We start from the raw sequence: 11,553 nt of genomic DNA, 5'->3' as shown, positions 1-11,553 counted from the left end.
ACTGTTCCACGAGTTGTGTTCCCTCTATGGCTGTCAGAAGCTGAGAACTACCGCTTATCATCCACAAGGTAATGGCTTATGTGAAAAGATGAACCAGACTCTTATTGGGATGTTAAGAACTGTTCCGTCCCAGAAGAGGGCTGATTGGCCGACTCTCCTGCCAGAATTGGTGTACCTGTATAACAACACTGTGCACTGCTCCACAGGGTACACTCCTTACTATCTCCTGTTTGGCCGTCAGGGCAAATTGCCTTCGGACTTGGCCATGGATGTCGAAGTTCCAGATACTATCAACCCCCTGCCAAACACAGAGTGGGTGAGTGATCACCAGCGTCGCCTGGCTGAAGCCAACGAGATTGTGGAAAGACGGATGGAAGATGCTCGTCAAAGGCAACAAGCAGGTTTTGATCAAAAGGCCGAAGCAGAACCCTTCCAAATTGGAGACCGTGTGTGGCTGAAAAACAACCATCGTTCAAGTAAGTTGGACAGCAAGTGGCAGAAAGAACCATACACAATTAAGTCCATCCCGCACCCTGGGACTGATGTCTATGAGATTGTGCGCGACGGCCGAGATTCCCAAGTCGTCCACCGTAATCGTCTCAAGCTCTGCCTAAAGGAAGAGGTACCAGCAGAACCACAGACAACTGAGAAATCTCCTGCAGCTGAACCGCTACCGCCAACAACTAGTATGTCCCCTCTTGATTGGCTGTTCCAACCTTGGCTGTCTATTTTTGTTCCAAGAACTGTTCTTGATCCCGGCGAAGACCAAGTGACCTCGTCATCCGAGTTCCGGCCTGGTCCAGAGGAATCCAGGGACCCTGAAATTGTTATAGAGGAGCCCCTGAGGAGATCTGATAGAGCTACCCGAGGTAAGATGCCAGCTCGATATCAAGATTGAACTGTTGAATCTGAGACTTCATTTTTGGATTATCCTTCACCAGAGACATTGTATTGTTTGCATCCCAATTGGGTAACAAGCCCTTCATTTTCCCCAGTTCATATGACAAGGACTCTTGGACATTTTCCTTGTTCAGCATTATATCCTCATATTCCTCAGAGACTGTATGGACTCTTAGTTTATTATTGCAATTGTGATTAATCTTTGTTTTAGGTTAACCTGCCGCCTGGAGAGTCGGACGCCGAGGACGGCTTTATTTAAAGAGGGGGTGTATGTAGTGTCCCACAGGAGCACTACTATGAAAACTATGTTTGTCTTCATGTGTTGTGTTATGCTGCCATCTACAGGTTCAGAAATGTTATGACATTGTGTTTCAGCCTATGCGGAGTGTTTTTCTATAATGTAACAGAAGCTGGGAGGAGTTAATTAGGGAGTGGTTAGAGTGAGTGAGGGGAGTGGTGAGCTAGGAGGGGATGCAGGAGGAAGCTCAGTGAAGGTGCTCCTGAGTTCAGCCATTTGCGGATTACAGAGAAAGACAGGCCTAAAGAGATTTATTGGAATAACAGCTCAAGGAGCCAGAAGAGTCCAGAAAGAGAGACTGTGAGTAGAGAGATAATAGCACTCCGGCATTTAGCATTGGGCTACACTGATTGAGCTGAATTTGGATGACATATTTGTATTGTACTATCTCCATCTTGAAAAGTAAAAGTGTGCTGCAAGCTCTCCTGATTAACTGCCACCACCGTCTCCTGTCTTCTATTTGCACTCTACACCAAGGGCACCCCAAATAACACCAGTCAGGAGTCAGCCACCAAGGGAGTGCCCCGGGGGAAACAACAGTCATCATCATCATCTTGTGCAACCCCCTCATCACAGTGTGTGTGTGTCCCTGGGAGGTGGGAAGGCCTGCAAGGCAAAATACCACAGTGACACAAGACAGAGAGCCCAGTATCCACCATTTTGGGTTCCTGCATTCCCCGCCACCCACGGGCCACCACAGATAGATAGATAGATAGATAGAGAGAGATAGAGAGAGAGAGAGAGAGAGAGAGAGAGAGAGAGAGATAGATAGATAGATAGATAGATAGATAGATAGATAGATAGATAGATAGATAGATAGATAGATAGATAGATATGAGATAGATAGATAGATAGATAGATAGATAGATAGATAGATAGATAGATAGATAGATAGATAGATAGATAGATAGATATGAGAGAGATAGACAGACAGATAGATAGATAGATAGATAGATAGATAGATAGATAGATAGATAGATAGATAGATAGATAGATATGAGATAGATAGATATGAGATAGATAGATAGATAGATAGATAGATAGATAGATAGATAGATAGATAGATAGATAGGACTTATCCACATTAAGATGTTAGGAAGATAAAGGGGTTCTTAGAATCATGGCTGGTGGGGTCACAGCATCACAGTCACAGAGGGGGTTTTCAGGACCATCCATTTATCATGTGGGGGTGGTCATACTTGTAAACATCAGTCGGTTTCTATCTCTGACCCTGCGAGTTTATATTTAATGGCCTGTAGTTTGATGCCGCCCTCATATAAGATTCCTCACTTTGGTCTCCAGGGACTGAGGACGCTGAGGTGCGATAAGAGACGTCTGACATCCCAGTGACATCCCATTATCCTGAACATCAAAGAGATAGATATTCTCCACACTGTGTGGGGTCCTAAAAGAGGAACCTGATACTGAATATAGAAAAGTGATGCATTTAATACCCATTGGCATATTGCCCAGAGTAGGGATGGGCTTTGTGCGGCCAGGGGCCCTGATTATAGGAAGCCCCGCTGCCAGCTTCATAAGACTTGGCATGGTAGGATCCTCAAGCACACCCAACAGCCTGGCATATTTTGACATTGTCACCCATTTATAGCCCCAATTCTGTGGTGAGTCAACATGACAACACTTATTGGCAGCTATTCTGACATGCCCAGGAGTTAGCAGGGTGGGAAACTCTACAAAGGGAATCACAGTAAAATAAAACAAAAAACTTGTGAATGGGAAAGGCGCTAAGGACAGGTTTAGAGACGTTATTTCCAGATATAACAATACAAACTATGGATATTAACTTTTTATGGTTAGCGACTTATCGCAATAACGAAATAAATGTGACAATTGCGAACATTTTCTGTTAATAAGAATTTACAGTCAAACATTGACAAGTGTTAGAATCTATATAATTCCTGCAAATATGGCAGATTACCGCACACACACTATATATATATATTTATAACATTCTAAGATTTGCTGCAAATATGGCATACCAAATAATATAAGATAATCATGGAAAGCCATAATACATATCAGGGTTGGTCTACCATAACCTTGAAAAATTCATAGAATTCAGGATATTCTGATAATTTATCAGATACACATAACCCAGAACAATATACAGGATAGTTACCACTAATAAGGCCATGTTCAGACATGGCAGAATTTTTCCGCTGCAAATGTTGGTGCAGATTTGGGGCAATTACGCAACGAATCTGCACCAACATTTGCATATGTGACAGGTAATTCAGACGTTGCAGAAAACACAGCGGACCTGACACAGATTTCAGTTTTTGCATTGCAAAGGCTGAAATCCGCAAAGAAATTCCGCTGCTTCTCCGCAACATAATGTGCATGGTGTGGAGGGAAAATTCTGTACCGCAGCCTGATTTCCGCACAGTTATTTTCTGCAACGTCTGAACTAAGTTTCCTAAAAATTTATAGAAAGAAATGAAAAAAACTGCTGCTGCAGAATTCCACTACGGACTGTCCACAGCGGAATTCAACAGCAATTCCGCCACATGTGAATGTGCCCTAATAGTGATGTCTAGGGGGTGTTATACATATTACACCTAACTATTGAATGTAACATATGTTCCATCCTCTGTGAGTATATAGATATTACTATATAGAGTACAGCACTGAATGATACATAATATCTACTGTCTAATAAAAGATGTCACAAAGTGCTAATAACAATGTAACAAACATTGCACATACAAAATGTGATACAGGCCAATATCTGACCGTACAAATCATTCTATATCCATTATGTCCTCTGATATACAATGTCTTACAACAAACAATGACTCTGTATAGAGCCTGTACACACTGTATATACCTGGTACTATATAGAAGTCACTGAATGATACATAATATCTACCGTCTCTATCAGGCCAGAGGTTTCACCCCCATTATTCTGCAATGCTTTGCACTGGAGGTCTGATATATACATATAATAGTATACTCTGTATACAGCTAGTACACACTACATATAATATGATACATTGTATCACTGGTAATATTCATACAAAGTGTCCATATAGGACTAGGACGGGTTCTTCATAGAAGATAACTACTCATATATCAATATAGCAGCCAGTCCATATAGAGAGCGGCAGCTGACAGCAGATTATATGCCGGACTAGTAAATCACGTAGTAATTACATCATGTTCATAATGAACTTCTCTCCCATCACATGAGGAGACATTAGTGACGGGCAGAATACACCCCATCTCCATATATATATATATATATATATATATATATATATATATATATATATATATATATACTAACAGCTGGTTCCCCAGCACAGACTCTTCTTGGAAGACTTATGAGAACTTCTCCTCCGGTCATACCTGGGACTCTCATGTATAATATAACATAGTTATAAGAAATACTATAAACCGTATATATACAATACATCACAGTCTATAGTAACCTACAGCTCGTCTGTCACTGCACAGTATATTCATCTCCGTACTATGGATCCTAATTGTCCAAAAGTCCCCAATGTTCCTGAGACCGTGTTACCAGGGTCTCCACAAGGCTTTGCTGCTGTCCGGGGGGCTGTGTTTGCTGGGGGTCTGGTAGATGGGAGATACAGCCTCATATGTTACAGCGTGAGCCCCAGGGAGGTTCTGCAGCAGCTGGATCTGGAGCTGGGTCTGTTTGTGCTGGGACAGGAAGGTGATGGAGTCTTGGACGCAGGTGGAGTAGCCTTCTCTCTGGGCCTGGCTGGAGGCTGTGACATCTAGAAGAGGGAAGACATACATGTCAGTGACAGCGTCCATCACCTGCTGCAATCTGCTCTCAGTAAGAAACCTATGAGGGGTGTGAGGAGCTGGGACAAGACACTTACTTCTCTCCGCCATGTGCCGCTGCAGGAAGGTGACCGTCATCTCCAGGATATCGGCTTTCTCAGGTTTGGAGGGGAGTTGATGTCTCTGAAACTCCTTCTCCAGTAAGATGTGCAGCTGCTCAATGCTGCTATTAATCCGATCTCTCCTCATCTTCTCAATAACCGGCTTCCTCAGCTGCAAAACAAGACACGAGGGGTTAACACATCTCCGTATCCAGCACGACAAGACACGAGGGGTTAACACATCTCCGTATACAGCACAACAAGACACGAGGGGTTAATACATCTCCGTATACAGCGCAACAAGTCACGAGGGGTTAATACATCTCCGTATACAGCACGACAAGACACGAGGGGTTAATACATCTCCGTATACAGCACAACAATACACGAGGGGTTAATACATCTCCGTATACAGCACAACTTTCGTGTCAGTGTGTGAGGTGACTGTCAGAGGTGGAACCTGAGGCTCCGGGGCCCCAACTATAGGGAGTCATTTACATCACTGGTCTCCTCATATGGGGCAGAGGAACCTTATGGGCCCCTCCAGGATGAAGGCCCCCGGTGTGACTGCAACCTCTGCCCCCCACTATAGTTACACCTCTGGTCACTGCGGACACTACATACAATGACTGTTATTATTACATTGTAGCATTATTATTACTAGTGGTGATATACAGGGATATTACAGCAGCCTGTGTATTATAAGACGAGGAGGAGGATCCAGCAGTGGAATAGTTGTAGATGTGTAATAACAGGGCAGAGATATGGGGGTGACGCTGTCACTAGAGGGGGGCTCTTACCTTTCTGATCCCACCGGCAGCCTGATGATCCAGGGTCCTCATATTGCATGGAGCCATGGCGCAGTGTCTGGGGGTCTGTAGAGTTGTGATGTGTCTGACGACTAGTGATCAGCCGCCCCACTATATACTGCTCCACCTGCATAACAATGTGTGGAGAGCGGACTTACAAGAGGTTCCCACACTCAGCAGCCAATCACACAGCGGCGGGGACAATGGACGTGTGTCACAGTAACAGGCGGCATCTGGAGCCCCCAATACAGGAGATAATAGAGACTGTGGGGGCTGGGAGTGTGGGAAAGACCTGCTACAAGATGCTATCTGCAATAATGACATACTGCTCAGGACATTGATGGGATTGGGTGGTGCTCCTTAAATCAAATTCCTGCTGTCCTGTCAATGACATGTCACCCCCATCAATGAGCAGAAGGATGGGGGCTGTGCAAATAGATAAGGAATAAACCAAAACACAGAATGAATAAACATTTACTGATTCTGTTATAACAAATAAATAGAAATGCAACATAGAATACACTGTAACAGGATAAATGAAAGCACAATGTGACCTACATACATTATAAGAGTCCTGCCCTGAAGAGCTTACAATCTGTAAGAAGTAGGAGGTGAAGTGATGACTATTTCAGGTCCTTCTCAGGGTTATTGGACCAGCACTACCTCTGAGCTGTAGGCTCATACATTATATCTACACTGATACATTGTAGCAAACTAGTCAGGAGAGATAATTGTGAAGATTATATTTTCGGTAGCACAAAGGGTTTCGGAGTAGTTTTAACTGTGGCCATAGAAATATATTTGTATTTAATGCTAATTCCATAGACTGATGTTATATCTGATATCCACATGTGCTGTGTGCTGATATGAGGGTCCTCGCTCTGGTCTTGGGGGACACAGGGTGTTGAGGTGTGATAAGGGACGTCTGACATCCCCAGTGACACCTCATTATCCTCAACATCAAAGATGGGGTCACTGTGTGTAATCTTCTCATGGGTCCTGTTCTGTATATACTCACTGTAAACTCTTCATATTTGACTTTATATTCTGTATACACTGTGTAGGACTCTAGAGGAAATATTAATGTTGATTTATTTAAGGAGACCTCATGGGGGTGAACCTTTTGTATTAGGGTTCATTGGTCATCATTTTGGACAAGACTGGCTGTTCTTCGCCCATAGAGTAATATGAGAAATGGCAGCAAGACTGGGGCCTGTTGGTGGGCTGAGAAGGAGACTGACGGTGACCTTTATTTACAGGTACTGTATCTACCGCGACCTGTGTGTTCTGCATTACAATTAAATTAAATGTAAGGAATTCTGTTTATCTCTTTCAATGTAATGTAGTTATGTACTTTTCTAGAATCCATAATAGATACATGATAGATAGATAGATAGATAGATAGATAGATAGATAGATAGATAGATAGATAGATAGATAGATAGATAGATAGATAGATAGATAGATAGATAGATAGATTATATTCTGCTGGTAGTCTATGGACAGTCAAATACAGATACAGAACAATATATGAGATAGATAACTCATTGTCCTCTTCCTTCACCTTTTCTCCTAGTGACCCTGACAGCTCTGACACATAACTGTGACATTGACACCTTTTCTGTTCCCAGACCTGAGGTTGATCAGACATCCTGTTGTATAGCAGAGCTGTGTAGTGACTTATTAATATATTGGTCTATGAACAGCTGAAATTGTTTGGTGCTATCCTGTTACTTTCTTACAGGAGATATAGATTTTTAGCAACTAGAATTCAGAAGGTTGTGGAGATGATAGACAGACAGGCAGACAGACATACAGACAGACAGATAGACAGACAGACAGACAGACATACAGACAGACAGATAGACAGACAGAGACAGACAGACAGACAGATAGATAGATAGATAGATAGATAGATAGATAGATAGATAGATAGATAGATAGATAGATATGATATAAATATATAGATATCTAGATTTTAATTAGTATAATGTTGGTTCCTATCATCCCCAGATATGTGTAGGCTTAGTCCCAGTTCTGGGGTTACGAGCAGCGTAGGGACCCACCTTATAGAGGTCGCCTTGTCGTGGCAGGTGGGCTCACACAATTTGAGTCAAATGTTTACTTAGAACCTCCCTATTGCAAGTAGATTCAGCAGTAATGCATATTTATTTATTAATAGAGTTTAGGTGGCCTTAGGCTGTGTTCAGACAGAGTTTTTTGCAGGAGGAAAATTCTGCCTCAAAATTCCGTTTGGGATTTTGAGGCAGATTTTGTCCTTCCTGCATGTCGTTTGCCGCGATTTTCGCCGCATTTTTCGCTCGCGCCCATTGAGTGCTACGGGCAAAAAACTCAGCGAAATACCCTTCTTTCTCCTGCGAGACGGTTTTACATTGAAATCAATGGGAGGCATTTTTGGCCGGTTTTTGACGAGTTTTGCGGACCGGTTTCCACGCCAAAAAACTCGTCAAAATACTCTGTGTGAACAGGGCCTTAGTGTTCGCAGAGTGCTGTCGCCATTTTCTTGTTTACTAGAGAGATAGATAGATAGATAGATAGATAGATAGATAGATAGATAGATAGATAGATAGATAGATAGATAGATAGATTCATGTACATCAAATTTATTATTTTAACATAATTTCTTCCAGAAAAAAATTAATCAGGGAACAGAAATGCTGAATGTAATTTTATTCTTTACAGGCTGAATAATATATTCATACATTTGGCCGCACTCTAGAATATACAGTTCTGTTCAGTAATAAAGGCACCACATATTACGCTGATCCCACAACTGATGCTTCATTACAGAGGTGACTTATTAATACTCATCACTATTCTCCAGATACTGGAACACATACATAGATATATTAATATCCACACACATTGCCTTGTATTTCCCATCCTCCATGAGACTCTTTATACAGGACGGCTCCCTGTTCTACACATATCCTTCACGTCATCATCACAGGTGTCTGACACCATTGTAAAGTTAAGGGTGATTTACTAAGATAGTACATGCAGTATCCCCTAGCAACCAGACAGTTACATTGTCTCCAGCTATCCAATTGCTGATTGGTTGCCGCTGGTTACACAATTATAACACATTGTTCATTATATAAAGTTACTTGTGCATTAAAGGTCATCATTTATGGAGATGTGGGCACTGCATGTAAAAATGGAGGCACATGGAGGTACAGTATTGCCCCATCAACTTCAATGGGAGCATACACATCCCTCTCTAAAAGTGAAGAGGTTAATCATAAATATTATAAATATAGTGCATTTCTATATAATACTATTATTTTTTAACAAACTATATAGGGATTTTCTATTCCCTATTTGGGATTCCCATACGAACAGCTGGTTCCCCAGCACAGACTCTTCTTGGAAGACTTATGAGAACTTCTCCTCAGGTCATACCTGGGACTCTCATGTATAATATAACATAGTTATAAGAAATGCAATAAACTGTATATATACAATACATCACAGTCTATAGTAACCTACAGCTCGTCCGTCACTGCACAGTATATTCATCTCCGTACAATGGATCCTAATTGTCCAAAAGTCCCCAATGTTCCTGAGACCGTGTTACCATGGTCTCCACAAGGCTTTGCTGCTGTCCGGGGGGCTGTGTTTGCTGGGGGTCTGGTAGATGGGAGATATAGCTTCGTATGTTACAGCGTGAGCCCCAGGGAGGTTCTGCAGCAGCTGGATCTGGAGCTCGGTCTGTTTGTGCTGGGACAGGAAGGTGATGGAGTCTTGGACGCAGGTGGAGTAGCCTTCTCTCTGGGCCTGGCTGGAGGCTCTGACATCTAGAAGAGGGAAGACATACATGTCAGTGACAGCGTCCATCACCTGCTGCAATCTGCTCTCAGTAAGAAACCTATGAGGGGTGTGAGGAGCTGGGACAAGACACTTACTTCTCTCCGCCATGTGCCGCTGCAGGAAGGTGACCGTCATCTCCAGGATATCGGCTTTCTCAGGTTTGGAGGGGAGTTGATGTCTCTGAAACTCCTTCTCCAGTAAGATGTGCAGCTGCTCAATGCTGCTATTAATCCGATCTCTCCTCATCTTCTCAATAACCGGCTTTCTCAGCTACAAAACAAGACACGAGGGGTTAATACATCTCCGTATACATCACGACAAGACACGAGGGGTTAATACATCTCCGTATACAGCACGACAAGACACGAGGGGTTAATACATCTCCGTATACAGCACAACAAGACACGAGGGGTTAATACATCTCCGTATACAGCACAACTTTCGTGTCAGTGTGTGAGGTGACTGTCAGAGGTGGAACCTGAGCCTCCGGGGCCCCAACTATGGAGAGTCATTTACATCACTGGTCTCCTCATATGGGGCAGAGGAACCTTATGGGCCCCTCCAGGATGAAGGCCCCCGGTGTGACTGCAACCTCTGCCCCCCACTATAGTTACACCCCTGGTCACTGCGGACACTACATACAATGACTGTTATTATTACATTGTAGCATTATTATTACTAGTGGTGATATACAGGGATATTACAGCAGCCTGTGTATTATAAGACGAGGAGGAGGATCCAGCAGTGGAATAGTTGTAGATGTGTAATAACAGGGCAGAGATATGGGGGTGACGCTGTCACTAGAGGGGGGCTCTTACCTTTCTGATCCCACCGGCAGCCTGATGATCCAGGGTCCTCATATTGCATGGAGCCATGGCACAGTGTCTGGGGGTCTGTAGAGTTGTGATGTGTCTGACGACTAGTGATCAGCCGCCCCACTATATACTGCTCCACCTGCATAACAATGTGTGGAGAGCGGACTTACAAGAGGTTCCCACACTCAGCAGCCAATCACACAGCGGCGGGGACAATGGACGTGTGTCACAGTAACAGGCGGCATCTGGAGCCCCCAATACAGGAGATAATAGAGACTGTGGGGGCTGGGAGTGTGGGAAAGACCTGCTACAAGATGCTATCTGCAATAATGACATACTGCTCAGGACATTGATGGGATTGAATGGTGCTCTTTAAATCAAACTCCTGCTGACATGTCTCCCCTAATTCTTATAAATTGGTTCATGGTTTTAGGATAAACACTATATAACAAAATAAAACTGGAAACTAAACTACCTGCAACATCACAATTTTCAACTATATCTTATTATCATATCTATCTATCTATCTATCTATCTATCTATCTATCTATCTATCTCATATCTATCTATCTCATTATCTATCTATCTATCTATCTATCTATCTATCTATCTATCTATCTATCTATCTATCTATCTATCTATCTATCTATCTATCTTTCTATCTATCTATCTATCTATCTATCTATCTATCTATCTATCTTTCTATCTATCTATCTATCTATCTATCTATCTATCTATCTATCTATCTATCATCTATCTATCTATCTCATATCTATCTATCTATCTATCTATCTATCTATCTATCTATCTATCTATCTATCTATCTATCTATCTATCTATCTATCTATCTATCTATCTTTCTATCTATCTATCTATCTATCTATCTATCTATCTATCTATCTATCTATCTATCTATCTATCTATCTATCTATCTATCTATCTATCTATCTATCTATCTGTCTCTGTCTCTCTCGCTCTCTCTATCTATCTATCTACAGTATCTATCTAAGAAACACAAAAATGTG

At 42.4% G+C, this 11,553-nt stretch overlaps 2 protein-coding genes across 2 annotated transcripts; both read right to left on the bottom strand.

Moving 5' to 3' along the window:
* Positions 1–4,515: 4,515 nt before the first annotated feature.
* Positions 4,516–5,955, bottom strand: LOC142662530 (transcription factor HES-5-like). The gene is made up of 3 exons (XM_075840738.1): positions 5,874–5,955; positions 5,071–5,245; positions 4,516–4,962 (listed from the first exon to the last, which is right to left on the bottom strand). The coding sequence occupies exons 1-3, from the start codon at positions 5,928–5,930 to the stop codon at positions 4,739–4,741; spliced, it is 456 nt and encodes a 151-aa protein (XP_075696853.1). The 5' UTR covers positions 5,931–5,955; the 3' UTR covers positions 4,516–4,738.
* A 2,658-nt stretch (positions 5,956–8,613) lies between these two features.
* On the bottom strand, positions 8,614–10,611 carry LOC142662529 (transcription factor HES-5-like). The gene is made up of 3 exons (XM_075840737.1): positions 10,532–10,611; positions 9,809–9,983; positions 8,614–9,700 (listed from the first exon to the last, which is right to left on the bottom strand). The coding sequence occupies exons 1-3, from the start codon at positions 10,586–10,588 to the stop codon at positions 9,477–9,479; spliced, it is 456 nt and encodes a 151-aa protein (XP_075696852.1). The 5' UTR covers positions 10,589–10,611; the 3' UTR covers positions 8,614–9,476.
* Between the last annotated feature and the right edge of the window lie 942 nt (positions 10,612–11,553).

The sequence above is a fragment of the Rhinoderma darwinii genome, chromosome 10, assembly GCF_050947455.1.
Source record: "Rhinoderma darwinii isolate aRhiDar2 chromosome 10, aRhiDar2.hap1, whole genome shotgun sequence".
Lineage (NCBI taxonomy): Eukaryota > Metazoa > Chordata > Amphibia > Anura > Rhinodermatidae > Rhinoderma > Rhinoderma darwinii.
The sequence above is the reverse complement of the archived record's forward strand: the minus strand, read 5'-3'. Positions and strand labels throughout refer to the sequence as shown.

Bases quoted from the DNA above. Each gene is read 5' to 3' on its own strand.
- LOC142662530 (XM_075840738.1), bottom strand. From the start codon at position 5,930: ATGGCTCCATGCAATATGAGGACCCTGGATCATCAGGCTGCCGGTGGG. The intron at 5,246-5,873 runs GTAAGAGCCCCC...CTTGTTTTGCAG, and splicing joins CTGCCGGTGGGATCAGAAAG to CTGAGGAAGCCGGTTATTGA. The intron at 4,963-5,070 runs GTAAGTGTCTTG...TCCCTCTTCTAG, and splicing joins GCGGCACATGGCGGAGAGAA to ATGTCACAGCCTCCAGCCAG.
- LOC142662529 (XM_075840737.1), bottom strand. From the start codon at position 10,588: ATGGCTCCATGCAATATGAGGACCCTGGATCATCAGGCTGCCGGTGGG. The intron at 9,984-10,531 runs GTAAGAGCCCCC...CTTGTTTTGTAG, and splicing joins CTGCCGGTGGGATCAGAAAG to CTGAGAAAGCCGGTTATTGA. The intron at 9,701-9,808 runs GTAAGTGTCTTG...TCCCTCTTCTAG, and splicing joins GCGGCACATGGCGGAGAGAA to ATGTCAGAGCCTCCAGCCAG.